Raw genomic sequence first — 25,611 nt, 5'->3', positions numbered from 1 at the left:
AAGAGACAAAAATCGTTCGCATTATCGGCCGTTTCGAGAATCTACCACCCTGGTAGCATCAGCTGCCACCTTACACTTTCATCACCATCATCGTACGACCCTCTCAAGCATCGGTGTTGTCATCATCCACCATCTCCCAGTCCTCATCAGCCTCTCTCTTGCTGACGACAGCCTCTCCACCGGCTCCTCCATGTGCGAAAGCAACATTCTTCGCCCGCGATCCGCTCGCCTGGCCGACCTTGCTCTTGCGCCGAGTAGCACCACCCGCGTCAGCCATGGTCTCAGCACTACCATCTCTTGGTCCCCATTCGCCATCAACGGGTGGCTTGACACGGTTCACGTTGGGATCATTGGACAAAACTCCCAGCGCATCGAGCATCTCTGTGAAGCAGAAGGGCGATCTGGTTAGCTCGGACATCACACTTGATGAGATATGAAAAGGCTTACCGCGTGTCCGGTAATGGAAGATATAGGTCATGGAGTTGTCTCCGTTATCATCCTCAAGAGCTCCGACATCCCAGGTCGTGACGGGCGAGACGGTCTGAGGAGCGGTGTATCTGTGGYGAAGGAGGAGGTCAGCAAAGCAGAAAGATCTTCAGGAATGATATCAACGAGACGATTGCACTAACCTCACAAGGAACCCGCCGGACTTCTCCTTGATAGCCTCCTGCTTTTCCTTGGCGATCTCAGCAGTGGTGGAAGCGTTCCGGCCGAAAGCGACAACTCCCTTCTTGTTGACATGACAAACGACGATCTTGAGGGTTCCTAATTCTTCTGGAGTAGTGTAGTCAGAGCCGACAGTGGTGGTGCTGGAAGCGTCTTTGGTGGTGCTGAGGGCAGCGACAGCAGCTGGGGTCTCCTTGGCGGTGTCGAATGCAATACTGTCCTGTCCAACGGGCTCGGGTCGTCCTGGTGTCGCTTCTCCTGCTAAAGGCTGGTCATTTACCTCCAGTGGTGTACCGTCTAGTGGGACGCCAAACCTTCTATCCGTGTATGGGGGTCGGTAATTAAGGTCAGGGCGTCGGTTTGCGAATGGCTGTCTGGTGTTGGGCAAGCGGTCCAATGTTCCCAGAAATGGACCACGCGCGACGTTGGCATCTCCGCCTACAGGTGGAGGCTCTTGAGCGAACATGCGAAAAGGAAGATCTGCTTCATTTGGCGGAGCTTCGGGGGAGGAACTCAAAGCGTCATTGAGAGTCTCGGAAGTGGGACGTGCAACGCTGTGGTATGTCTTGGACGCAGCGTGAGCGACGCTACGGTATGCCTCGCGACGAACGTTGCCTCGGTGATCCTCGTTGCCGATGTCGAAATATGTTTGGGTAGGCTGTGGTTCTTCGGAGGGAGTGGGCGCGGCTGAATCGATACCAACGCTATGGTAACCCGTATAGCTCACCTGAGGCGTATCCGTTGATCTCTTGGAGGCGCGCGGACGGGAGGAAAGCGAGGTGCTCTGCTTTTCGACTGTGGTAGGGTCAGCACATTCTGAATATTCACCTTCTCGGAATGAAGAGCGTCACTTACTGACTTCGATCTGCTTCTCACGGGAAGCGAACTGGTACCTTCTCAACATGTCGCTTCGCACATATCGTCCTCTACTCTCGGTATGGCCTCCGATGCCCTGACTGGCGTCGATCAGCGTGCCATCGGCATATTTGCCATCAGCGTAAAAGTGGAACGACAGGGAGGAGCCTCTGAAGGTGGCTTCAGGGCTGGCATGAGCGTGGATGGAGAAGATGGAATCGGGTACGGCTTCGATCATATAGCTGACTGTTCGTGGCGGATCTTGGATGTCGGCGTCGCGATACTCGGTGAGCTTGCGATTGTTGATCCTGATGCTGATGGTCACACCGGGGAAGTCTGCGGAGATGGCCATGTTGATTCTTCGTAGGCTGAGAGAATTGATCACTTTGCTTGGACTGTGTGAAGAGAGAATTGATCGCTTTGGTTGAGTTGAGGGAGGACGAAGGGTGACAGAGGACTTTTAATTCCAAGCAGGTCAAGGCTGTTTGTGTYTGTTGGACATAAAGAAAGAAGCAGATACATAATGGGCGTTGCGAGAAGCATGCTACTGTTTGGTGCATGGCTCATTGTGCCCAAGTATCCTTTTTGTTCTGATACGGAGCTTATGTCACCGTTCGTTGCTTCATAACGGAAGTGAATGCATTGGAAGCTCTACGCCTGTCTCCTATCTACATGCAGGCTTTGCGTCAAACTTATAGTCACCACGATTGAAAGCAAAAGCAAGCTTCCATATAATTCCGTTGTAATTCGGCGCTTCATAGCTCGTTGTTTGGCAATAGGCTTGTTGGCTGGATAATAGGGGTACCTTAGGGTTAGGGTTGGGGTAGTGCTCAAATGCGTTCTGAACAGCCTTGAGCCTTGCACTTGTTGGAATTCTGTGACATACTGAGTATCTATCTGAAGGTATGAGGATTAATGCGAGTGATGACCGTGGCGGCGCATGTATCGAAGTGCTCTGTTTTTTGGGGGGTTTTGAACAGGCATATCGGTAGTAGAGTTTACCCAAATGAAATGGGCGTCAACACGCTGTGAGCAGAACGAAACCATAATTGCGATGAGAGTCGAGTGCAATCCGAATTAAACATATTTCTTGTTCACACCCCTCTGTACGAGCTTCCCTCTCCAGATACAGCCTTGCGTCCTACCCGACTTCTGTCATAATCGTCAGAACGGCCTCCCACACAGTTGCCGGATTTCCACTCTGCTTATCCGCCTCTCGACCGAACAGTCAACAACATGCCATCACATCCCACGGCACCCTCTCCGTCTGCGGGGAGCGCAACCACGTCTCCTGATGTCCGAAATGCCAAGCGACAGAAAGTGACAAGAGGTTTGGGAGCCGATCACGTTTCCGTTGTCCATCAAGTGCTAATCCGCCGCCAGCTTGCGACAGCTGCAAAAGTCGGAAAAGAAGATGCACAGGGGATTTGCCATGTCGGTGAGTGAAAAAGTAGAGTGGTCTTCTGCTACTGTGCCACTCGATCGAGCATCGATCGTCCTTTGATTCAATATCAGCCGATATCGATTATGCCCTGTGGTCTCTCCAAAGATCCACAAATGCTCATAGCTAATGGTTTTCATCTCATCCACCAGAGTCTGCCTCAATAGTGGAGCAAGTTGTACATATCTAGCATCTTATACAAGAGGTCGCTTTGTGCGGCCTCAATCTGTCGGAGACAACCCAGTATCACCCGGTGCCGTTACACCGAGCATAAACTACATTCAACGTGTAGATGACAATGATACTACTGCCGGAGCCTCAAGAGCAGTATCTCCCGAAGCAGCAGGATCCGCTTTGACCACTGGACAGTACTCAGGTCCAACATCGTCATATACGTTCCTTCGCAGGGCCTGGAAGCGATTCAGCCATGATGCAGGCGGTACAATCGACACATCGAAAGGCGTGCCTACAGAGCAGCCTGTCCCTTCTACGAACGTCTCGATCTTTGCTTTTGGAGATCGCTTCGCTCCTCAAGTGGACGTCAGGGATTTTCACCTTCCAGAGCGAACAGTAGGAGTCAACCTGGTGGATCAGTATTTCGATCTAGCAATGCCGACTTATCGATTCTTCCACCGACAGACGGTCTTGCAGTGGCTGGATGCCTACTACCGACAGGAAGAAGCGGAAGCTGATGGTGAGCACCTTTTGCCAGCCCGTCAGGTGAGTCAAACACTAAAATGGAAAGAGCCAAATATCTGGACTCGTCACTCATATCGTTCACCTCCTAGGCTGCAGTGCTCTTAATCTTGGCTACATCTTGGGTCTTCAACGAGATGAACGAAGATAGAAGCCTTCCTTTTGCATCGGGAGATGCGTGGTGCGAGAGCGAGAGCATGTTTCGTGTAGCCCAGAACAAGCTGAGCGAAGAACGTGGCAGACCGACTTTGGAAAGCGTCCAAGCACGCCTAGCAAGTGTGCTATATCTGCTGCAGGTTTCCAGACCCAACCAGGCTCACTACTTATTCGGAACGACAGTACAGTTGGCCATGTCAATAGGTCTCCACCGTGCTTCCGCGGGGTTCGTTGGGCAACAAGACCGCATCACGAGGGAATGCCGGAAGAGGACCTTTTGGGCAGCTTCAACTCTGGACACTTACCTTTGTGCGATCCTTGGGAGACCTCCGCTGATACACCTGGACGATGTTGATCAGAACTTCCCCGATGCAATCGACGATGAGGATCTCGTCGAAAGGGAGATTTCTCTAGGTGGACAGCCTCCGCGAGACAGTGTTATCCAAGCGTCTATATGCCACGCTCAGATAGCGCGAATTGTCAAGAGAGCATTCCGCGACCAGTATTCCGTGCATCGCAGAACGGCAGACCAGAAGCTCGCCAGTGTCATCCAGCTGAACGCAGAGATCAAATCGTGGCATGCGTCCTTACCCATCATTCTTTCCGGGACCATCCGACCAACAAGTCTCGTTCCGGTATTTCGTAGACAGGTTGCAGTACTGGAATTAGCTCACTCACATGCCCGAATGCTCATCAATCGTCCGAGTTGTCTCCTGGAAACGACACAAGCGGATGTTCAGCAGCTGCAGATAGATGAGTGTGTCTCGGCCGCAAAATCGACAATGGACATTGTCTCTGCGGCCAGTTTGAGTAAGCACAATGTACTGTGGTATACCCAATTCGTCATGTTCAATGTAATTATTCTCAGTCGTCCTTGTTCGCATCTGCCGCTCGCTGACCCCTTTCAGGCACTCTCTATTGTATACGTCTACCTGATCGAGCGGAAACCTGGCAATAGGCTATACTTGACGCCATCGAAATATGATCTCGAAGACCTTCTCCGACAGGCAGAGAATGTTCAGAAGCATCTCATCGAAGCTACTCAAGGAAATGCACCAAGCTTAGGCTACGGTGTCGTGCTGGAAGAGCTGCTCCGAGAAGTGAAGCGCGTTGATATAGGGCCTACCGGGGAACGATTGCACTCAAGCGATGCAGTCGATTCTTTGTCAAATGACAGCGCACATCCAGCGCATACTTCCGTGGAGAGCTCTCTGGCCACCTGCAGACTAGATATGATGGATGCTTTCGCCGAATTCCCGACCGATGAGGACTTGTGGCTCACTCTGGACTCCTTTCCATACGCTGACTATGGTCAGCTACGCTGATTCTGACTGTCGGCACAGTTTAAATCGGGTCTTCGGTAGCTGGTTGTTGCGACGTAGTCCTTGCTWGGACCCTTGACCGTATGCTGGGTTTCGAACTCAAGCAGAGAGATGCCACTGAATGGAAACCTATATTCGGTCTCATACATGTCCTCCACACACAGATGATCGGCTTTGGCAATGCAAGCGTGCTCCTTCGCGGCTTCTGTTGGAGAGACGAATGCCATGTTGTGGAAGAGATAGTCAACCTCCAGATCGTTGTCGGGCTTGACGAACCATACGCTCAGCTTGTCATCAGCTTCGTTGTACCGGTATACATATCGTTTTCTAGCGTTCATCATAGCACCATTCGAGAGGACCAGTGTGCCAGACTCGATATAGAGGTACTCGAAATCAAAGGTCTGTCCTGTCTTGTCCGGGGTCGGAAAGCGTGGATAGAAGCCTGCCTTTCCTTCCAAGGTCCCTGAGGGATAACTTGACAGTGCACTCCTGATGGTTCTCTCGATGTTCCAGTTGCCTTGCAGAGCACGAAAGGCGGCGCGAGCAACGTATCTGCCCTCCTTGCACGCATTCCAGGCTTGGTGTAGATCTCGTACAATGGAGCCTGCCGCAGACCCATCCGTGTCGAATGAGAGATATCTTGCGGGCGACATACATCCTTCCCTGTCTTCGAAAGGTCCGTCATTCCTCTCCAGCTGGAGATATCTGGCAATCTCCTCGCTGTAGCCAAGAGGATCACCAAACCCTTATAGCAACATATTAGCAATCAGTAACAGCGGCGTAGTGAAACATAACTTACAATACTGCGGTACGTCGAGGCTTCGATGTTGCATCCGGCTTCGTAGATCGAGCAGCTTATCGGTTTCCTCGAATTCACGCTGGGGAGGAATGTCGCCCTTGAGCCATCGGTGAGCCGTCAAACGAGCTTGCATCTCGATAATACCCCAGTACCTTTGTGACATTGATGTGATCAGCACAAAGTGGGCATGTAATGGAGGGTTTAGACTTACGGGCCTTCATAAAAGCCGACAAACGCCAGGTCAGGAACACTGCGAACCATTGTCTGCCACGCTGATAGGACGATTGGAAGTCGCGAGCTATTTGGATCGTAATGTAGCTCTTGTTTGACATCTTCGGGGAGAATATCGATGGCATTGTGAGGCGAGAAGCCAGTGGCAAAGACCACCGCGCCAACGTTCTGTCGAGCGTAAGAAAAGGACCCAAGACAGAGGAAAGCGAATAGATGAGTATACATCGGATGCACTCACTTCAATCACAGTCTCACCATCCGCTTGGCGAACACATGCAATGGCGTCTCCTTCTTGGGTCGCTTCGACTGCCGTCACACGACCAGGAATCACAGATATGAGACCACTTCTGACAAATTCCGGATAACTTTCACTGATAGCAACGTGGACCTGAACGAGAGGTTGGGAGTCAGCGTAGCTACTTGCCTTGAGGTCTTGACATTTCGTTTTCTCACATGTGCTCGGCTAGTGACGCACGAAGAATGAAATGGGTTGTTGCAAGTGAACAGACCGTGCTTCACTTGCGGTCGTACCTCTCACGCGGCCTCACTTACCGCACTTCGTGGCTCTCCTGGTGGAATGACCAAGCCAAGTGAGCCAAGGTCTGATTGATCGCCACCGATGGTAGCCTGCATACTCTGATGGATCATATTCTTCACAGTATCGGCAACGCGACCAGCATTACCGCTGATGTCTCCTGGAAGTCGCCGTGAGAGATCGTACAGTTTGAGATCCAAGGGCATGAAAGTGTTATACTCCGCGTTTGCCGGAACGAAAGGAGGGAGTGCATACAACGGCCGCGGAGTAACGTGGATGACCTTGCATTCCTTGTATCTTTCCCGCATACTACTATCAGGAGAGTACTGGGAATCGGAAAGCTGTTGAGCGATATTTGCGGCGGTCTCTCCTGAGGAGTTCCCGCCTCCTATCATGAGGATAGTCCTGCCAGCCGCATCCTGATCATCAGGGAACAGATCTTGCAGCTTTCTGAACCGTGAGCTATGCAAACTAGTGACCTTCGTATCATGTAAGGAGACATTGGCAACCGCTGCAGAGAGAGGCCGTGGCCGCGAAAAGAAGCCAGTGCCCATAACTAAGTAGTCAAACTTTCTTGTCTGTTCTCCGGACTCTTCATGGCGAATGGTGATGGACCAAGTAGCTGTCGATGAGTCTTGAGATGCTATTCTCTCCGTTCTGACCACTTTGTGACCAAGTTTGATAGTGTCCCGGGGCAGCTTCTTCGCATAAGCCAAGAGGTATCGGTTGACCTGCCACGCTTTTGGGAATAGAGGGATTGCTGATGCACCCAGTTCGATCGAGTTCCAATCCAAATCCGAGAAGCCCACGGTGTATCTAGACAAGTTTGTAGGTGTTTCGGGGCCGAGAAATCCATCATTTGCATCCTGCCATATGCCGCCGATTTTTCCAGACTGCTCGAACACGGTCACTCTGAAGCGCGGAGCGAGGACCTTTGCAGCCGCCAGTCCTGCTGGTCCTGCGCCGACGATGCAGACGCTTTTCATTGCCTTTGGGCTTTGCATGCCTGATGATGACCTCAGGATGGAGGTGATGTTGTGTGTCACATGAAGCCTTTGTTGGTGACGTATTCCCTTCGCCTGCGCCACAGTTCAAGGTAGCTTCCTTTCCATCTCCCCCGCCAACAWGACAACAACATCAACCAGCGGGGCAGGAAAAATGTCGAATCAAGGCGGATACTACCACAGTCCGAGTAGCGGCGAACCACTACCCAGTAGTAATCCTTGGGCAGACGAGAGTGGCCTCCAACAAAATCAGCCGTATCTGCAACAGCCATTACAGCCACAGCAAGGACAGCAGGAAAATACAACACAGCAGTGGAATACCGAGCCTAGCCACCAAGCACCACAGTCGAGCTATCAAGCACCACAATCCAGCTACCAAGCACCACAATCCAGCTATCAAGCACCACAATCCGGCTATCAAGCCCCTCCTGGACTTCCTCCCCGCAGGACGGACACTTTCCAAGATGAAGCGATCGTTCCGGCGGAGGAGAGAGGGGAGCAGAGAGAAGCCTTGGAGCATTTTGAGATGAGTAATACGAAGCCTGAGAGTGAAGCCGACAGAGCCGTTGCTGCGCTCCAGAACGAGTTTCCCTCGATCGATGGAAGTCTGATAGCAGCCATTTTCTCTGACAGCCAGAACGTTGGAGCTACACGAGAAATGCTTCGAGAATTGGCGTCTTCGTAGGGTAGGGGATAGGAGCGACTTTGCGGGCTATGGAGGTGAACTTTGACTGGGTGAGGCTAACGTGGAGTGGAGGAGGGCGTACTGTTGGTCTGCGGCGATGAGTGCTTGACGTTGCAAGTCGACAAGTCTATGAAAACGAAGATCCGATACCTGTTTGCGGCTCCTGATCTCTCGAAAGCTTTTGTTCATTGAAAGGAGCATTTCTCAATGTAAAGTTCACATGTCAGTGAATGATGCAGCATCACATGACTCGAACATAACAAAATGATCGTCGGAGAGCCATGTTCATGTCTCATAAAGCAAGCGGAGAGAGCATTTAAATTACAATCAAATATTATCCAAAATTAATGAGTAGATAAGAAAGAGGCGTATTGCGATATAAAGTATGTATCGAACATCGTCGCGTTACCGTATGTCGTCGCATCTTCGTCGTCGTCGCATCTTCGTCGTCGTCGCATCTTCGTCGTCGTCGTCGCATTTTCGTCGTCGTCGTCGCATTTTCGCTTCTCTACCGTCGTCGCGTCTTCGTCGTTGTTGCGTTTTCGTCTTTATCGTCATTTTGAATCAATTAGACGGGCTTCAAAGCCTCTATACTATAGCTTGATGGCCCTGTACTAATATTTGATTTAGGTCACATGATATCTTTCAGGTCGACCAATTAGATCGCTGTGCCCAAAAAATCCCAGACCCTAGGTATAGAGGAGGCAAGGGAGGCAGGTGCATGTTTCGATTGTATTTAACGCTCCGCTGCGGCCTTTGAACTGGTGGGAGTTCTCAGACCTTGCTCCGCTCAATGATGCCCGGCATACCTTGCCCTGAAGAGCAGATGGCCGATATCGGCCCGACTTCCCCGCATTCTCAGTCGTACGTCGCATGCACGCGGCTTTGCTGCTTCTGCCGCACAAGATACCAGTAGTACATACCTACTTGCTTCACTGTCAATGTAGATAATTGTCGGACTTGTATCTGGGCAAGCTCCAACATACGACATCGCCAAAATGTCGTTACCGACGACTCGCGCTCTGTGCAGGACGCAGCCCATCCGGCGAAACGCAGCGATCACCACGCGTACCTTCACACAGTCCAGCCGAGCATTGGCAGATCAAGTGCGAATTGTTGAGGTTGGACCACGCGATGGATTGCAAAATGAGAAGACGAGCATATCGGCAGACACCAAGATTGAGCTGGTGCGAAGGCTGGCGAAGAGCGGACTGAAGATAATCGAGGCCGGCTCCTTCGTTCATCCCAAATGGGTTCCTCAGGTAGGATCAAGACGATACACAACAAAGGTAGAGCAAGCACGCGTGTATTGAGCAAACGAATAGATGGCCGCCTCCGACAAGGTCTTATCCTCGATTCTCCAACAACCACCACCGTCAAAAAGTCCCATAACATATCAATGGCTTCTTCCCAACAGCAAAGGCTTCGAGAACTTCTTCAAAGTAATGAATACCTCTGCCTCTGCGCCCAATGGCTATCCAACACCACCTCCCTCTCCCACCTATGAGCAGAGTCCTGCATTGAATACTTCGAGCCAAGACCCCAATGCCATGCCTTCGACTTCGGGCGTTGAAAGCATGTTGAATGGCAGTGGTGCGAGCGAGGGAGGTGCGAGTGAAGGAGGTGATAAGCACGAGATCAGCATATTCCTCGCAGCAACCGAATCGTTCAGCAAAAAGAACACCAACTGCACAATTCAGGAAAGCTTGGATCGCTTTGCACCGCTCATGGCTCAGAGTCGAGAGGCAGGATACGCAGTGCGTGCATACATCTCTGTAGCGCTCGGATGCCCCTTTGAAGGTCCTGATGTTGATCCTCATCGCGTGGCCGAGCTCGCTGCTTCACTTCTTGAGATGGGCGCAGACGAGATCAGCGTGGCGGATACCACAGGCACAGGTACAGCTCCACGAACGAGGAAACTGTTGCAAACGTTGAAGGAAGCTGGTATCCAGAACAGCGATCTCGTGAGCATTATCAGAAAACCACATCCCAAAGTCCCTTCATTCTGACCCTCGCAGGCTTTCCACTTTCACGACACGTACGGACAGGCACTAGTCAACACAATGGTGTCCTTGGATCACGGTATTAGGACATTCGACAGTGCAGTAGGCGGCCTTGGAGGCTGCCCGTACTCACCCGGTGCCACTGGTAACGTCTCGACCGAGGATCTGGTGCACTGTCTGCACAGCCTCGGCGCCGATACGGGCGTTGACTTGGAGGAAGTGAGCAGAATTGGAGGCTGGATTACCAAGGAGATCGGAAAACCGAACAGCTCGAGTGCCGGAAAGGCCACATTGGCGCGTTTGGAGCGGGAGGGCTCGTTGTAGATGCTTCTGATGATTCTACCATTCCGAATGGAGGGTCGCCTCTGACCGTTCCTTCGAACGCGGGCCTTCAGAGTTACGATAGGCTTCGAAATACCAATTCAGCCAATTTCGTAACTCATCGAAGTCTGAAGTGCATAGACATTCATTTGACGCCCAACGCATAGCGCGCCTAACGGAAACCTTGCATGCGCCATCTCCAAGATAAAAGGTACGGGACGAGCGCCGCATCTACAGGCATTCATCATTTCATTTCCCGCACAGAGATGCTATGACCCCCTTGAGATTGGCAACGGTGGGATAGTGTATATTCCACGAGGTAGCCACTGAAAATGACAATGTCAGCTATCTCCAGGCACAAACCATGACCGATGAAGTGGATCGACGTAAAGGCCTAGTGATCAGAGCTGGTTTCCTCATAGATAGGAGACGGCACAAGCAGACCGTGAAAAACCTTGGATGCTAATATCAGGACGAACTTGTAGCTGCAGCGTACTTACAGTGCTTCCAGGGCACATTCCCTTCTGGACGATGGGCGTAGTTCAGCAAATTCTGCTCGGGAAGTAGAGCAGGAAATCGATCAGAGGTGTGTGTCAAAGACAGATATGAATACTTCAGCAACCCGAGGCTTAGTTGTGAAATGAAACAGCCCGCATTCAGATATTGCTAGTTCGACCATTCGTCAAAGGCATAGTGGGTCGGTGATAATCCTTCGTCTTCACGAGTTTGGTTTGTTTTGGTTGCCGTAGATTGAGCATGAACTGCAGGATCTTGTACGACGACAACGCTGGMAAGCAATGTCGAAGGCCGACGACAATATCTCATACAGCACGATAAGGTATGAAATATGCGCTCGTTGAAGGGCGACATGTTGGAGCATTTCAGACTCGTCCCGAATCGGTGGAAAGGCTTACCGTCGTGCAAAGCAATGCAAGGTTGGAGATCCAGCCGAGCATCTCAACAGCATCGTGATCTACTCTGCGATATCGTCCACCTGCCCCGTCACTGACAAAGCTATAGAGCAGGGAAGATAAAGGGGATTGGGGAGATGAGAACAAGCTTGTCCAAGCATTGGATCGCGATGCAAATTCCGGCGATGGCTCCCAGGCATGATCAGTGATCACCGTCCCTCCTGCCATCTCTCGGAATGATGACGCGAGCTGTGGGCGGCGAGACGGCATTCTGCATTCAGTCTCGGAAATAATCCAAGTTCGCATCCTTCATCCGGGCCTGGACGATGTTTCGCAAGATAAATCCGTGATGTTGATGTGTCAGGGTGGTTGTACGGAATTAACAGACGATCTGTGAGGAATCGTCATGTCCATGCTTTGAAATCGAGAGCTTCATGAAGGTAGCTATATTAGCTTTTGAACGCCCAAGATCGCGATTGAGAAGAACACACTCACATACTAACAATCACACCTTGAGCAATCTGCAACGACGACATGTCCGGAATTAAAGTTGTCTTTGGAGGCGCGGGCATCAACCCAGGCGCAGCTTTCGGGAGTCCTGAAGCACTTCAAGACGTCTTCGATGTCCTCGTAAGTGCTGCTCATGAAAGCGTCATTTTGGGCAGCATTGAGCTCACCTTCAATACAGGAGAAAGGCAATGTCAAGATCATTGACACCGCGGCCCTCTATGGCAAGTCCGAGGAGATCCTGGGCAAAGCAGGCGCCGGCAAACGCTTCACATTGGACACCAAATTGAAGGGTTGTTTTGGAGACGGCTGCTCGAGAGAAGCCGTCATGAAGGAAGCCACCAACAGCAAGAACATGCTTGGAGTCGATGTGGACATTTTATACATTCACGCCCCTGACAAGGATACACCCCTGGAGGAGACACTTGCTGCGGTGGACGCGGTACACAAATCGGGATTTTTCAAACGTTTTGGGCTCAGCAATTATCAGGCCAAGGATGTCGAGGCCGTATACAACCACGCAAAAGAGAAGGGATACATTCTCCCAACTGTATATCAAGGAAATTACAGCGCCGTGGCGCGGAAGCAGGAAACGTTGCTGTTCCCAACTCTGCGGAAGCTCGGCATTGCTTTTGTGAGCTTGSATTTCTTTTGCACGCATGATGATCGACTACTAATTCTTTCATTAGTATGCATACAGCCCTATAGCTGGTGGTTTCCTCACCAAGACGAAGCAGCAGGTACTCGACGGAGCCGGCCGCTTCGATACCAGTAAGCCTGTTGGATCGATGTACAGCCAAATGTACGCCAAGCCATCATACCTTGAGGCATTGGCTGAATGGGAGAAGGTAAGCAATGTGAAGCGTCGAGGGCGTGTTACCACTCCTAGAATGCAGCTAACCTGTGCGTTCTCCGCCCAGATCGCCAGTGATGAAGGCTGTTCAAGGGCAGATCTAGCATATCGCTGGGTCCGGTACAACAGTCCATTGAAGGTCGAACACGGCGACGCGATCATCATCGGAGCTTCACGACTCGAGCAGCTTAAGGAGACGCTGGACTCCATAAACGGGGGGCCTCTCAGTGACAACGCTGTGAAGAGGATCGACGAGATTTGGTCACAAATTTCGCACGAAGCCCCGCTTGATAACTTCACAAAGTGAGCGGCAGATCTGGTATGATAGCAACAGTCTATTGATGTTTTTTCGACGGCCAGTGAAGCGGGGGGAGCAACTTTCATTCATCTTTGGCGGTAGCCTTGAGACGCGCCAGAATGTACTCGCCCGCGCTGATCGGCGGGTATTGCGATGGAAGCTCGGGGGAACAGCAGCTCGGTAGCGTCTAGAAGATATTAGCGAAATATGAGATGTCTGAATAACGACTACGAACCTCGACCTCCTCCTCGTAGTTGATGGAGAAGAAGAAAGGAACGCTGTAACGCTCCTCTCTCGTTCGATTTACCACCCTGTGCACCGTGGAACGATAGACACCTGCAAGGACACAAGTGTTAGCCGATATGGGGTGTTGCGTTGTTTCTGCTTTCGCGGCGTGACAGAATTGTGGCCTATCAGAACACAAGCAAGTATCAAAGCACTTACCATTCGTCCACCTCATCAGAAAATCTGCCACATTGATGGTCAAGCTGCCCTCAACAGCAGGAGCCGGCACCCAAACATTTTCTGGAGACAGGATCTCCAAACCAGGAGTGGTGGAACTCAGGAGGATGGTGAAGCATTCATAGTCTGTGTGAGCGCCTAGTCCGATCTCCTTGTCTTTATGGGAAGGGTCAAGCAATTGCGGGTCCTTCGGCGGGGGATAGTAAAGCAATCTCGCTATTCCTCCTGGATGTGTGGTCATGGAGTCAAAGTAGGTTTCGGGCAGATCAAGGGACAAGGCAAACAAGCGGAACAAATGCCGAGCAAGCTGCAGCACTTCGCCGTAGTAAGCTGCGACAGCTGCGTAGAAGCCTGGGAGGTCGTCCTCGGTAGGCCAGACATTGCCATTCTTACTCGAACCATCTAGCTCCCGGTATGCACCGTCACCTCCAGTAGGATCTAGACCTTCCTCATAGCCCCAGTTGAATCCCTCCTTCGTTTCCGGTGCAGCGTCTTCAGCGCTCCAGTCATCAGGATTAACCTTGGTGTATTGGGCAGGCTCCTACAAGTGAAGGATAGAAGGGTTAGCGATGTTTGGGACATTTCCGATGTGAGCAGRGACGTGGCGCAGCCCGGAAGAAATCTTTGAACTACCCTATGTGCCTTCTGTCCTTTGGTATCTTACCCATCCGCGGAAGTATTCACTGTGCTTCACATGTAGTGCTTCTTTCTTCTCACGCGATAAGTCCTTGGTGAATCTCTTGGCTGCTTGCAGAATTCCCTGGCGTGCTTGATCTGAGATTCCATGGCCCGTAATTTGGAAGAACCCAGAGGAAGTGCACGCATCTCGAATCTGGGCAGCGCAAGCTTTCCGGTCTTTGACGTCAGAAGAGAATGATGAGGCAATGTTGATGGTGGGAACGGTGAATCCTGTGCTTTGGTCCTGATCGCTCCGACATCTGCTGTTGAGGCGTTTGTTCAGATAATTCTGAGCGGCCTCTCTCGCTTCGGTCCTAGTCGCCCCGAGATCTGTTGCAGCACCCATCGCAAGCTGAACGTGTCAATGATGCAGCAATGTTCAATGACAGGGACCAACGCAAATGTTCAAACGAATGTGAATTTTGACAACAAGACGTTCGTGGTGTTGGYCGGTCGTATCCGGCAAGAGATAAGCGAGCAACGGATGTGACTAACGGCCGCGGTCAGMTCCGAGCTTATGAAAGAATGAAATGAAGCAAGGCATTGAATACATGTAGGTAGTCGAGTATCATGGCCTCCTACCCGTCAAGATCCTGAATGTTGCATTCCGGTGAAGGCTGCATGTGGTCGAGCACTTCTGCTAGGTGAGGTGAGGTCGCTGCGGTCGGCAAGCATTGACAACAAAAGAAACTCATTCGATTCACATGTCCACCGTCTTAGTGCCTAGATATTTACAAGTCTCGACCGGTGTACTAGCGTACTGCCTGCTACGGACTACCTTTGTTCAGTTCGCAATCTACTTTTGCGCAACGATACCTATCAAGGGTCAGCATTTTGATCGCATTCGTCAGTAATCATACAACGCACGCTCAACGTCCGCGACGCTCTGCTTGAGGATTTGGTCGAGAACCTTGGGGTTCTCAAGCTCCTTCTCGATCTTGGCAATGACGGAGTCGGCCAATTCCTTCTGTTGTCTCGCCTTGACCTGACCCTCATAGCGAACCCAGGAGTCGAGAACCGACTTGGCCTCGGCGGCAATGTTGGTCTTCTGCTGGAGCTCAAATGCCTGAGCTTCGAGCTGGGCGGTCTCCTGCAGAGAAGTCAGACGTGAACTCTAATCGTAGGTGGGCGTAGAACGTGCCTTTGACACCGCAAAGAGGTCCTTGGTGACATCAATCACTCCGCTAAGGTCCTTCACGCTGTCAATGCGTGCCTTGACGGCATTGGTGTGGTCGTCCCGTGCAGCATTGAGAATGCCCTTGATCTTGTCCTGCTGTCCCTGCGCCCACTCCGCGTACATGGGGCCGGCGTAGGTGTAAACGGCCCAGTAGATTGTGAGAAGCGAAACCATGACAATAGACTCCTCGTTGACGACGTAGAGCTCATTGCTAATGGCCGCTACCGACAGTCCAGCGCCGGCGGAAAGGATGGCAGTCTTGGCAGCAAGGCTGTTGCCGGGGAGGGCCTCGAGGATGGAGTTGGCGGCGGACTTGGGGTCCTTTTGCGGCACGCTGCTCTCGCGGCGCGGTGAGGTAGTCGCAAAGGTGGTGAGGGCGGGTAGGGCGGTGCGCGGGAGGGTTGGTCGCAGAGCAGCTCCGCGAGTGGCTCCTGTCAAGCTATGGGTCAGCATGCGCGCCGGCGAGGCTCTCCAGCCCAGCCAGAAACATGACACGTACCCGAAAGAGCATTCCTTGCGATTCTTGACGCCATTGCGAGGGATTTGGTGGTTGTAGGGCGAGTGGAGAGGGTGTAGAGTGCTGCTGAGTTGTCTGCCGTTGATGTGAGTTCCAGGCTTGCTCGGATGTCGGCCCGCAAAACGGATTTTGAGCTGCGGTCTAACTTTACAATTATTGAACTTCGAAAGAAAGACACGCTCTGTTGTCCACCACCATCAGGATGTCAAAAACAGTCATGGAAGATGTTACAGGCAGCAAAAGGAAGCGGCCATCAGATGGGATTCCAACTGGAGACAAATCCCGCAAAGCGCCCAAGGTGTCTGCCTCGGAAAACATGCAGTCACAAATTTTGCTGTTGGAGGAGCAAATCGTCACATCGCCCAAGCACTACGAGAACATCACGACACTACACAATCTGGTGACGAATGCGGAAAAGAAGCCCAAGGCCGCGACGGTGGCTGCAGTCGCGCTATGCCGTACCTTCTGCCGCCTGATCGCCGGCGAGAAACTGGCAAAGAAGACTGGCGCATCGCAGCCTGAAGTAAAGACCATTCAGTGGCTGCGAAGTGCACTGCGCGAATACGTCGGCGTGGTCGCAGGCTGGATTGGAAGCCCAGATGCTGCAAAGGAGAACACGGCACTCACATTGCTCATGCGAGTAGCCAAAGAAGAGGCCTCAGTCGGCGGTGAGCAATCGTGGCGAGGCGGCTCCTCTACTTTTGTCACAGTAGTTCGAGCACTGCTACGAGAGGACAATGCCGAATCTGCTCGCGAGGAGTTCGTCGACAGGTATGTCGAGGAACATGACGACGTTCGCTTTTTCACTTTCGCCGCAATCAAGCAGTTGCTACAGGGAACCGACCAGTGTGAGCAATATGTTGGGAACGCTGTCGCTCTACTCTCTCAGATCGAGAATGTACCCGAGTCAGAAGATCAGCTGGACAATTGGTATGCCGAAGCCCCCGCGGCTGGCAAGCATCAACTCCGAGCGCTGAGTGCCCACCGCAAAGCTGCACGAGAAGCCTGGCTCGCGGTGTTCCGCTCGCCCCTCTCTCAGGAGCACCGCAAAGTCATTGTGAACATTATCACACGACAGATTCTGCCATGGTTCACCGGCCAAGTAGAGCTCCTCACCGACTTCTTGACAGACTCTTTCAACTCGGGAGGGGCAATGTCGCTGTTGGCCTTGAGTGGCATATTCCATCTCATGACAGAGAAAAATCTGGACTATCCGGATTTCTACACCAAACTTTACAGCTTACTTGACGAGGACGTCTTGCATAGCAAATACCGCAGTCGTTTTTTCCGGCTGTTACACACCTTCATGAACTCGAGTCATTTACCCGCGGCGATGGTCGCCAGCTTCATCAAGAGGCTATCAAGATTCGCCCTTCAAGCGCCACCAGGAGCCATCGTCTGGATTGTGCCATGGGTATATAACACGCTCAAGCAGCACCCGCCTTGCACATTCATGCTGCACCGTTCGTACCATCCTGCACATGCGATTTACGCTAGTAACCCCAATTATAAGGAGGAGGGCATGGACGATTCATTCGACATGTCACAAACAGATCCCATGCTTACCGGTGCCATCGATTCGAGTTTGTGGGAGCTCGAGACATTGCAGAGCCATTTTCACCCCAATGTGGCGACACTGGCCAAAATAATGGGCGAACAATTCACTAAACGCGACTATCAGCTCGAGGACTTTTTAGACCATTCGTACGGCTCTCTGATCGAAGCAGAACTCGGAAAGGCAATGAAGAAGACTCCTGTGGTCGAATGGGACATTCCCAAACGAATAGTGACTACTGATGGTGGGCTCAATGACATTGGGATGCTCCTACAGAGCGCGTTGGACTGTGCGTGAGACCCCATTGCTGTAGAAGCTCGGGAGGCTTTGAGTACCCAAATTAGTACGCTTCCAATGCGCACTGTTCCCGGATCCCCGATGGCCTGTTTTCTCGCCAGCGCCCTGGGCTCCATCTTTCCGTCTGCTCCCGAGCTGGGAGGCAGGATCGTTAAGCAATGGTTACCGAGGATCATCCGTACTACGCCATACAGAAACCACGCGGAAACGGGCCTGCCGAGTGATGATGAGGTGTGTCTCGGCGGAAGATCCGTGGACAGCGCCTTCTGAAGGAGGGTGGGAAGCAGAGGTTTGAGACACTCCCCACAAGAGACTTGGAAGTCGAACCGATTCTGGCGTCTCGGTTGTGGTCCGACGAGTCTCTTGGTACGCCCGGGGAAGGCGGGGAAGGCGGTCGATCTGCTAGAGCACCAGGCCATGTGATAAGAAAATGCAATCATTGGCAGACTTTTCGCGGCAACGAGCCCGACATTTTCTCGGCATCATTTGGGGAGCCAGGTGTGTAGCTGGCCTGGTAGATCAGACCATGGGGACGAACAGCTACTATACAGGCCACATGAGGCATTGCCTCCCGCGTAATCTTTCTCGCTATCTCGACTCTTGAACATCAACACGCGCACTTCTTACAGTAAGCATCCGGGATGCTTTCATTGGCGAACCTCTCGGGGACTTCTATGGTTTGGTGGGGCTTGAGCTCCTGGTCCAGAACTTCCGGCTGCCACTCCAGCGGCATTCACGCAGCTGACTTGGTGGTACAGTTGGTAAGGTACTTCGAGCGAGTACATGGACATTGAGCCCGGGCCAACTCCTAGATTGTGAAGGTCACCTCATCGCGTATCGCGCCTTGAACTGGGACGGTGTTTCTCCAGATCGATTCTGTTTGATCAACTGCGTGTATGACTGCCAGCAATAGATAGTAGGTTATTAGATTTTGGGTAGAAGTACCTCTTACATGTACTCCAAGCCCGTGCCGTCACAGGGAACAGCCTAATAATTAGCTTGATCTTCGAAATGTTCCCATCAGGTTCACTCGAGTCACGAGCGCGATGCGTTGTAGCCTGTTAGGTTCTACCAGAGTTTGAACTAGCGCAATGGTCAGTCAGGAAAATCCACAGTGGGCAACTTTCCCGAATGTAAACAATCCGCTCGGACAGGCTGTCTGAGCGACTTGAGTACTGGTGTAGTTAGAGTGACATAGAGTCAGCAAGCATTTCCATAAAATTGTGAGCCGAAGATTTTCTGATGGAAGATCGACCTTTGATGATTATTCCAATGTTGTTGGCAGTGGACGTCTGTGTTTTCCCTGAATTCCGGCGGGCCGGAACCCTGCCCGCGTCGCTTCCTAACGGTATTCGAACACGATCCCCAGTCTTGCACTGGAGGGAGGACTTCACCGTCTGACGCCCTCGTTCTCTCCACCGCTGCTGCTTTTGACCTCTTTGCTCCCGCACGCCGTCTCCACTCCGGGATACTGGAGACCAGGATTCTTTCATCTCTCGGCCAGCATCTCGCTTTGTCAGATTGCTGACTTGCTTGCCCGGGGAGGTGCTGCCTCCACTCCTTCGACGTCCATCTGATCTACAATCACGATGGGCAAGCAAGTACAGCGGGCATAGGCGCCACCGCTGGAGGCCTCTTGGCGGATCTCAACCATTCAGCAAGATCTGTGCGAACGCAGGTCACCGCCACAATGCCCGAGGACGGGACTCAGCCGGCGACGCTGGCAGTTCCGGCTGTGGCTGCCTTGCGGACAGGCGATGACAAAGGGGAGATGCTGAGGACTATCAGCATGGATATACGTGAGGAGCGGGAAGATTTGAAAAAGGCGGCAGAACAATCGTTGAACGCGATTCTTGAGTTGGATTTGGACSGCCGCGTACGTTGGGTCAGTCCGTCCTGGCAGGACTTAGCACGCACTCCTGTCAGCAGCATCATTGGGAAGCCTATAGCTGAAACGCTGGTCGACAATCACACGGTGTTCGCCGAATGTGTTGAGGCTATGCGGAAGGACGATTCCAAAAGCCACTTTGTACGCTTCTCGATCCAAGGACGGGACAGAAAACCCGAAGCAGGAGCAGCTGGGCCAGATCATGATGTCGATGCAAGTCCAACACCAGACGCCGAGGTCAAGCCATCGTCGGAAGCAGAGGCTGAGAATGTGGAATTGGAAGCTCAAGGCATCATGGTGTACGATCGAACAACAGGAGAAGAGAGCCATACGATGTGGTTGATAAAGCCGGCAATCTCTAGAGAGATAACTATTGACTTGCCGCAGGTTCTGGTAGACTCGCTGGGCATTGGCGCTGAGATGCTAGCAAACTACTTGACACTGCTGGCCGACGTTGGAGCGCAAGACCCTGGAAATCACCCTCCACCTCTCCCGGTCCTTTGCAGGATATGCGAGCGCCAGATTACACCTTGGTGGTTTGAAAAACACACAGAGCTCTGTTCGCAGGAGCATCGTGCTGAGATGGAAGTGCAAATGGCCCAGGAGTCTTTGCAAGAACAACGGTCGGAGCTTGTCAAGGTCCTGGACGCGCTCGAGGCTCAATCACGTCTGATCAAATCAACCCCTTCGGACGCGGGCTCGCCGACACCAGCTCCCAAAGCAGAGWACAAAGGTCTAGCAATCGGACCCAATTCTAGTCCGTCATCAGGATTGTCGTCTGGCCGTGCATCTCCAGCCGCTCCGGCACCTCGTTCACGAGAGTCTTCGACCAGTGGGTTGAGCCATCACCGGGCCCGCTCTTTTGCAGTTCGCAGGCCACTCGCGCGAATAGTTGAACTTGTGCTGGACCTTTGCGATACATCAATGGAAATCAGCACGCCATCTATCAAAGACACAAAGTCGTATTCTCCAGGAGAGATCAGAACGCAATCACCACAGTCAGAGGGTCGCATACAACAGGTGCTTCAGTGGCAGTCGCCAAGTGCTGGATCTCTGGAACACGAACAAGGGTTGGCAATGCTTTGCGAAGACACTGCGCAGCTTGCAAAGACAAAGGTCGAGGCGGTCTTTCGACACCGACGGATATTGGAGTATTCTGAACGTATTCGCGTCGAGTACGACGTCCTCGTCCAAGAGTGCATAGAGGCCGCCATGGAGAAAGCGGCTCGAATAGCAGCCGGCGAGATAAGCGACTCAAGCTCAAGTGAAGACTCAGATGCCCAAGTGAGTCCTATTGGAAGATCTCAATCGGAAGAGCAGCAGCGCCGCGAGGTTTCCGAGGTTCAAACCGACGGCATGTTCAGTTTCAATTCTTTCAAATCGCCAACCGACAGCCCTTCTGCCATGGCGGCGGCTTTGCGAAACTCTTCGGATACAAACTTGACCCGGAACTTTTCTGGCCAATCGTCAAGAGCAAGCAGCCCGCGTGGTGCTACCACACCGAAATCGTATGCAGGCTCGATGGAGCCATTTCCGATGCACAAACGCGGGTCCATTGCCCTGGAAAGTGATGCCGGAGCCGAGAGCGACAGTAGCATGCGATCGTCCGTCGCCAGTGCCGGTCATCGACGTGGTAGTCAGCGACGTGGAGATTCTCCAGGCCCTGAAATGACCATGAGTCTTGGTCGTGTTGTCAGCGCGCGGTCGCGTGAACGAAAACGCCGGAGTCTCGTCCTGCCTAGCTTGACTGGCGCAGGGCGACATCGATCACCAAGCAGAGGACCTGTCCCCCCTTCATCGCCGTTGCGTATGGCGAAGCCAAGGATTCCAAGCTCTACGGACAGCGTTCCCTCCCCCATCGTCTCACCAGTGCTATCTCATGGTGACTTTCATTCACCCATCATTCGTGCGCAACAACAACATCAGCATCATCATCGACGACAGTCTTCGGCGGCATTGTCTGAAGCCATGGGAAGACCTGCCTCTCCACGTTTGAGTGCTGTAATGAGTAATCCGCAACCGCGTGCTGTTCAGACTTCTATCAAGGATTTTGAGATCATCAAGCCTATCAGCAAGGGAGCATTTGGAAGTGTCTACTTGTCCAAGAAGAAGTCGACTGGTGACTACTATGCCATCAAAGTCTTGAAAAAGGCGGACATGGTTGCCAAGAATCAGGTCACCAACGTCAAAGCGGAAAGAGCCATCATGATGTGGCAGGGTGAAAGCGATTTCGTTGCGAAGCTATACTGGACCTTTTCTAGCAAAGACTACCTCTATCTGGTAATGGAGTATCTCAACGGTGGCGACTGCGCTTCTTTGATTAAGGTTTTAGGGGCTCTACCGGAGGATTGGACCATGAAATACATCGCTGAGGTTGTTCTTTGCGTTCAACACCTTCATAGCAGACAGATCGTTCACCGCGACATCAAGCCGGACAACCTCTTGATTGATGCCAAAGGCCACCTCAAGCTCACTGACTTTGGGCTCTCACGCATGGGACTGATCGGAAGACAGAAGCGTGCTATCAATGCAAAGCCTGGAGACGCTCCCCCGGACCTTCTCAAAGCTGGTCCTTTTCGGCGTGCGCCATCCATGACTTCGTCTCGCTCGACGTCGTTGGATCATCAAGCCATGTCCCACTCTCCATCGCACACGCCATCTCTCACGCCGGCTCTGAGCGAAATGAGTCAGCCTTCGTACTTTAGTCTCTACCGCGACTCGTCAAGAGAGCCCTCCAGACGCACATCTGGACATCGCAGCGATAGTGGAGACAGCGAGGCCCTCAACACCCTTTTCCGCCGGTTCTCTGTCGCAGAAGGTCGCACTCCCATCGAGGAAGAGACTGCGAGCGACGAGGGTCTTGACTCGCCTGATCCGTATGCTTTACACACGGTAGCAAGCAACTCCAGTGGCCCTAGAGTAGATAACTCGACCAACTCYGCACCTATGGCGCCGCCGATGATGGCGCTCTTCGACCCCGAAGATAATAGCAGGCGATTCGTTGGTACCCCGGATTATCTTGCCCCTGAGACGATTAGTGGAAACGGGCAAGATGAGATGAGCGACTGGTGGTCGCTTGGTTGCGTGTTGTTTGAATGTCTGTACGGGCGGCCTCCGTTCAACGCAGAGACACCCGAGAAGGTTTTCCAAAACATTCTGTCTCGTAACATCCACTGGCCTACTGACGATGAAGAAGATTTGGTTTGCGAGGAGGCAAAGGACTTGGTGAACAAGTTGATCTGTTTAGATCCCAAAGAGCGCTTGGGATCGAACAAGGACGAAATCTATGCCAATGGCGGCGAAGAAATCAAAGCTCACCCCTGGTTTGCCGAGATCAATTGGGATACGCTCCGAGAAGACGAGGCTTCTTTCATACCTGTCAGTGAAAATCCCGAAGACACGGAGTACTTTGACGCGCGGGGTGCGACCATGCCGAGCTTTGCTGCCGAATTTGAAGATCAATCCTCATCGCCGTCAGGAACGCCAAATACAGATTATCCGGACAGGCCTCACGACGCACTCTCCAGAGTCCGGTCGCAGGTCAACTCGGTGAAGCGAAACCTCATGCCACTGCACATTCCACCGCATGTTCGTGATGCACGATCCCGTCGGCTGAGCGAACCCGTAGTGGCTGACGATTTTGGAAACTTCCAATTCAAGAATCTGCCCGTCCTGGAGAAGGCCAACAAGGACGTGATACAGAAGCTTCGCGCAGATGCAATGCAAGCTCAGTCCAAGCCTCACAGTACAGGTGGATCTGTCCCGCAATCAGCGGTTGTCTCGCCCTCTCCTGCACCATCGTTGGAGTCGAGCCCAATCGCACCCGGCCCTGCGAAGAGGACAATGTCCATCAACAAGAGTGCACGACCCCAGTCGCCTTCATTACTTAGTCAGACGAACTCCTCGCCGAATCGAGGATCGCAGCCCTCATCACCACTCTTGGTGTCATTCACCACTGGTCATAATCAAGAGCGACGGAAGACATCAAGTGGCTCATCAAGTCTTTCTCAGCCAGCGAGTAGCTCCCTCCAGCCTGGGAACTTCTTCGATCAAGCCCCGAGACTGCCAGTGACTTTCAAAGCGACGACCTCAAATGTCTCCTCGCCCATCAAATCTACAAAGTCAGGCTCCGTGCAGCTCCCAATGGCACACGAAAGAGCGAATTCGGCCCATCGACAGCTGAGTGTGAGCTCACCCAGGCAGAGATCGCACACTCTTGGCTCTCAGGACCAGGATGGCGACCTCGTGCCCGAACTACTCCCAGCCCACCACCACCACAAACGGAGAAGTGGAGTGTTTGATGTATCGCCATCGTCGTCCGACAATGAAGAGACGAGGCATCAGGCATTACTGCGCGTCCAGCGACGTCGTCAGAGCTCCCGCCGGTTGTCTCAGATCAGCTTAGCAGATGGACCTACATTTCGAACTCTGGACGTTCTCGTTTGTGAGGATCATCCCGTTTCACGTCTGGTCATGGAACGTCTGCTGGAGAAGCTGCGCTGTCGAACTATTGCCGTGACAAACGGCACAGAGGCCATGCGTTACGCTATGAGCGAGGTGAAGTTCGACATCATAATGATGGAGTACAAGCTTCCTCAGGTCAACGGCGCGGATGTCGCGAGAATGATCCGAGACACGAAAAACGCCAATTCACACACGCCCATCGTCGCGGTGACTGGTTATTTGAAAGAACTCCACGCGCCTCATCATTTCGACGCATTGGTCGAGAAGCCGCCTACGAAGGAGAAGCTAGAGGAAGTCATGGGCAGGCTGTGTCAATGGCGCCCTACTCCACCGCAGGACATACCTCAACCTAAACAGAGAGAAGGGTCCTTACCCACTACAGATTACAGTCCGACTACGACAGCCTCTACATTTGGCAGCTCGAATCATCCATTCTCAAGGGATGTCACCAGAGCAGGCTCCATGGGTTCCAGTTCCTTTGGCGAGACAGACAGTCAGAGCTCCTCAATTCCACTGATCGTCTCTCGACAAGCTACAACCGACTGGGATCAGGCTGATCTTGAGCGCAACTTTGGTGGCCTCGGCATCTCCAGCGCCATCAGCGTCGATGAAACGACACGTAAGACGTCGAGCATGCATCCCCATCTGGACACGCAAGTATCTGCCCCGGGGGCGTTGGAGACGTCTCAACAGCCTGGACCGCGTAGGCAACCATCGATGGAAGAGATTCAAGCAAAACGCAAGTCATTGGAGAAGATACGGCATGAATCTGCGGCCGAAAGCGGTGACGACGAGGACGAAGAACTTGGTGATATGCACGTCCGGACGCGCTCTCCCAGGCGGAACATCAAGCGTAGCTCTAAGCTGGGCACGGAGATGATGCGAACCAACAGTCAAGGCAGCGTCATTTCCAGCGAGGACTTGATGTCCTCTAAGACCTCTGGTGTCGACATGGAACATCCTATCATGGAGGACATTGCAGCCGAAGTCGAAGCATCTGGGAGGCTGACACCACCCGAGCTGTTTCCGCGTCAGCCCGGTGATCATGCCGAAGTCATTGATATGGACAATGCACCTCCAGCGGCCACACAAAGAAGACCTCCTACATGACTACTGTTTCGCCATTTCCGCAGAAGCACTACAATTTGTCGTCGGCTTCAGTACTTTACTTTGTTTGATGGTTATGTATTTATGACAAGAGAGTTAGCAAGGCGTTGGAGGAGTTCTATTTTCATTTTGGAGGGCGCAACCGGGAGATGAATCATTCGGCTGTATTTGATGTTTGAAGTC

At 52.5% G+C, this 25,611-nt stretch overlaps 10 protein-coding genes; 6 read left to right on the top strand and 4 right to left on the bottom strand.

Annotated features, from left to right (window-relative positions):
* Positions 1 to 103: 103 nt before the first annotated feature.
* RCC_10474 (uncharacterized protein) lies at positions 104 to 1,873 on the bottom strand (the record flags this gene model as incomplete). XM_023775702.1 has 4 exons in its annotated part: positions 104 to 381; positions 448 to 557; positions 630 to 1,461; positions 1,522 to 1,873. The coding sequence occupies 4 exons, from the start codon at positions 1,871 to 1,873 to the stop codon at positions 104 to 106; spliced, it is 1,572 nt and encodes a 523-aa protein (XP_023631470.1).
* Positions 1,874 to 2,757: 884 nt separating this feature from the next.
* On the top strand, positions 2,758 to 5,139 carry RCC_10473 (uncharacterized protein; the record flags this gene model as incomplete). XM_023775701.1 has 5 exons in its annotated part: positions 2,758 to 2,851; positions 2,905 to 2,959; positions 3,115 to 3,682; positions 3,751 to 4,668; positions 4,723 to 5,139. 5 exons carry the CDS (start codon positions 2,758 to 2,760, stop codon positions 5,137 to 5,139), a joined length of 2,052 nt encoding a protein of 683 aa, XP_023631469.1.
* RCC_10472 (related to FMO1 Flavin-containing monooxygenase) lies at positions 5,127 to 7,705 on the bottom strand (the record flags this gene model as incomplete). XM_023775700.1 has 5 exons in its annotated part: positions 5,127 to 5,881; positions 5,936 to 6,087; positions 6,147 to 6,334; positions 6,405 to 6,554; positions 6,719 to 7,705. The coding sequence occupies 5 exons, from the start codon at positions 7,703 to 7,705 to the stop codon at positions 5,127 to 5,129; spliced, it is 2,232 nt and encodes a 743-aa protein (XP_023631468.1).
* A 154-nt stretch (positions 7,706 to 7,859) lies between these two features.
* RCC_10471 (uncharacterized protein) lies at positions 7,860 to 8,390 on the top strand (the record flags this gene model as incomplete). Its single annotated transcript, XM_023775699.1, has 1 exon — positions 7,860 to 8,390. The coding sequence occupies one exon, from the start codon at positions 7,860 to 7,862 to the stop codon at positions 8,388 to 8,390; it is 531 nt and encodes a 176-aa protein (XP_023631467.1).
* A 998-nt stretch (positions 8,391 to 9,388) lies between these two features.
* RCC_10470 (related to hydroxymethylglutaryl-CoA lyase) lies at positions 9,389 to 10,717 on the top strand (the record flags this gene model as incomplete). XM_023775698.1 has 3 exons in its annotated part: positions 9,389 to 9,652; positions 9,716 to 10,354; positions 10,409 to 10,717. The coding sequence occupies 3 exons, from the start codon at positions 9,389 to 9,391 to the stop codon at positions 10,715 to 10,717; spliced, it is 1,212 nt and encodes a 403-aa protein (XP_023631466.1).
* Positions 10,718 to 12,159: 1,442 nt separating this feature from the next.
* Positions 12,160 to 13,292, top strand: RCC_10469 (related to aldehyde reductase (GliO); the record flags this gene model as incomplete). XM_023775697.1 has 4 exons in its annotated part: positions 12,160 to 12,255; positions 12,314 to 12,766; positions 12,822 to 12,980; positions 13,053 to 13,292. 4 exons carry the CDS (start codon positions 12,160 to 12,162, stop codon positions 13,290 to 13,292), a joined length of 948 nt encoding a protein of 315 aa, XP_023631465.1.
* Positions 13,293 to 13,365: 73 nt separating this feature from the next.
* Positions 13,366 to 14,769, bottom strand: RCC_10468 (related to gibberellin 20-oxidase; the record flags this gene model as incomplete). XM_023775696.1 has 4 exons in its annotated part: positions 13,366 to 13,470; positions 13,519 to 13,619; positions 13,728 to 14,286; positions 14,410 to 14,769. 4 exons carry the CDS (start codon positions 14,767 to 14,769, stop codon positions 13,366 to 13,368), a joined length of 1,125 nt encoding a protein of 374 aa, XP_023631464.1.
* A 450-nt stretch (positions 14,770 to 15,219) lies between these two features.
* On the bottom strand, positions 15,220 to 16,133 carry RCC_10467 (probable ATP synthase subunit 4, mitochondrial precursor; the record flags this gene model as incomplete). XM_023775695.1 has 4 exons in its annotated part: positions 15,220 to 15,239; positions 15,291 to 15,513; positions 15,574 to 16,031; positions 16,100 to 16,133. The coding sequence occupies 4 exons, from the start codon at positions 16,131 to 16,133 to the stop codon at positions 15,220 to 15,222; spliced, it is 735 nt and encodes a 244-aa protein (XP_023631463.1).
* A 186-nt stretch (positions 16,134 to 16,319) lies between these two features.
* On the top strand, positions 16,320 to 17,969 carry RCC_10466 (related to NOC4 Nucleolar protein, forms a complex with Nop14p that mediates maturation and nuclear export of 40S ribosomal subunits; the record flags this gene model as incomplete). The annotated part of the gene is made up of 1 exon (XM_023775694.1): positions 16,320 to 17,969. The coding sequence occupies one exon, from the start codon at positions 16,320 to 16,322 to the stop codon at positions 17,967 to 17,969; it is 1,650 nt and encodes a 549-aa protein (XP_023631462.1).
* A 1,690-nt stretch (positions 17,970 to 19,659) lies between these two features.
* On the top strand, positions 19,660 to 25,431 carry RCC_10465 (related to RIM15-protein kinase involved in expression of meiotic genes; the record flags this gene model as incomplete). Its single annotated transcript, XM_023775693.1, has 1 exon — positions 19,660 to 25,431. The coding sequence occupies one exon, from the start codon at positions 19,660 to 19,662 to the stop codon at positions 25,429 to 25,431; it is 5,772 nt and encodes a 1,923-aa protein (XP_023631461.1).
* Positions 25,432 to 25,611: the final 180 nt, after the last annotated feature.

Source organism: Ramularia collo-cygni, assembly GCF_900074925.1.
Source record: "Ramularia collo-cygni strain URUG2 genome assembly, contig: RCC_scaffold22, whole genome shotgun sequence".
Lineage (NCBI taxonomy): Eukaryota > Fungi > Ascomycota > Dothideomycetes > Mycosphaerellales > Mycosphaerellaceae > Ramularia > Ramularia collo-cygni.
This window is presented reverse-complemented; position numbering and strand designations above follow the sequence as displayed.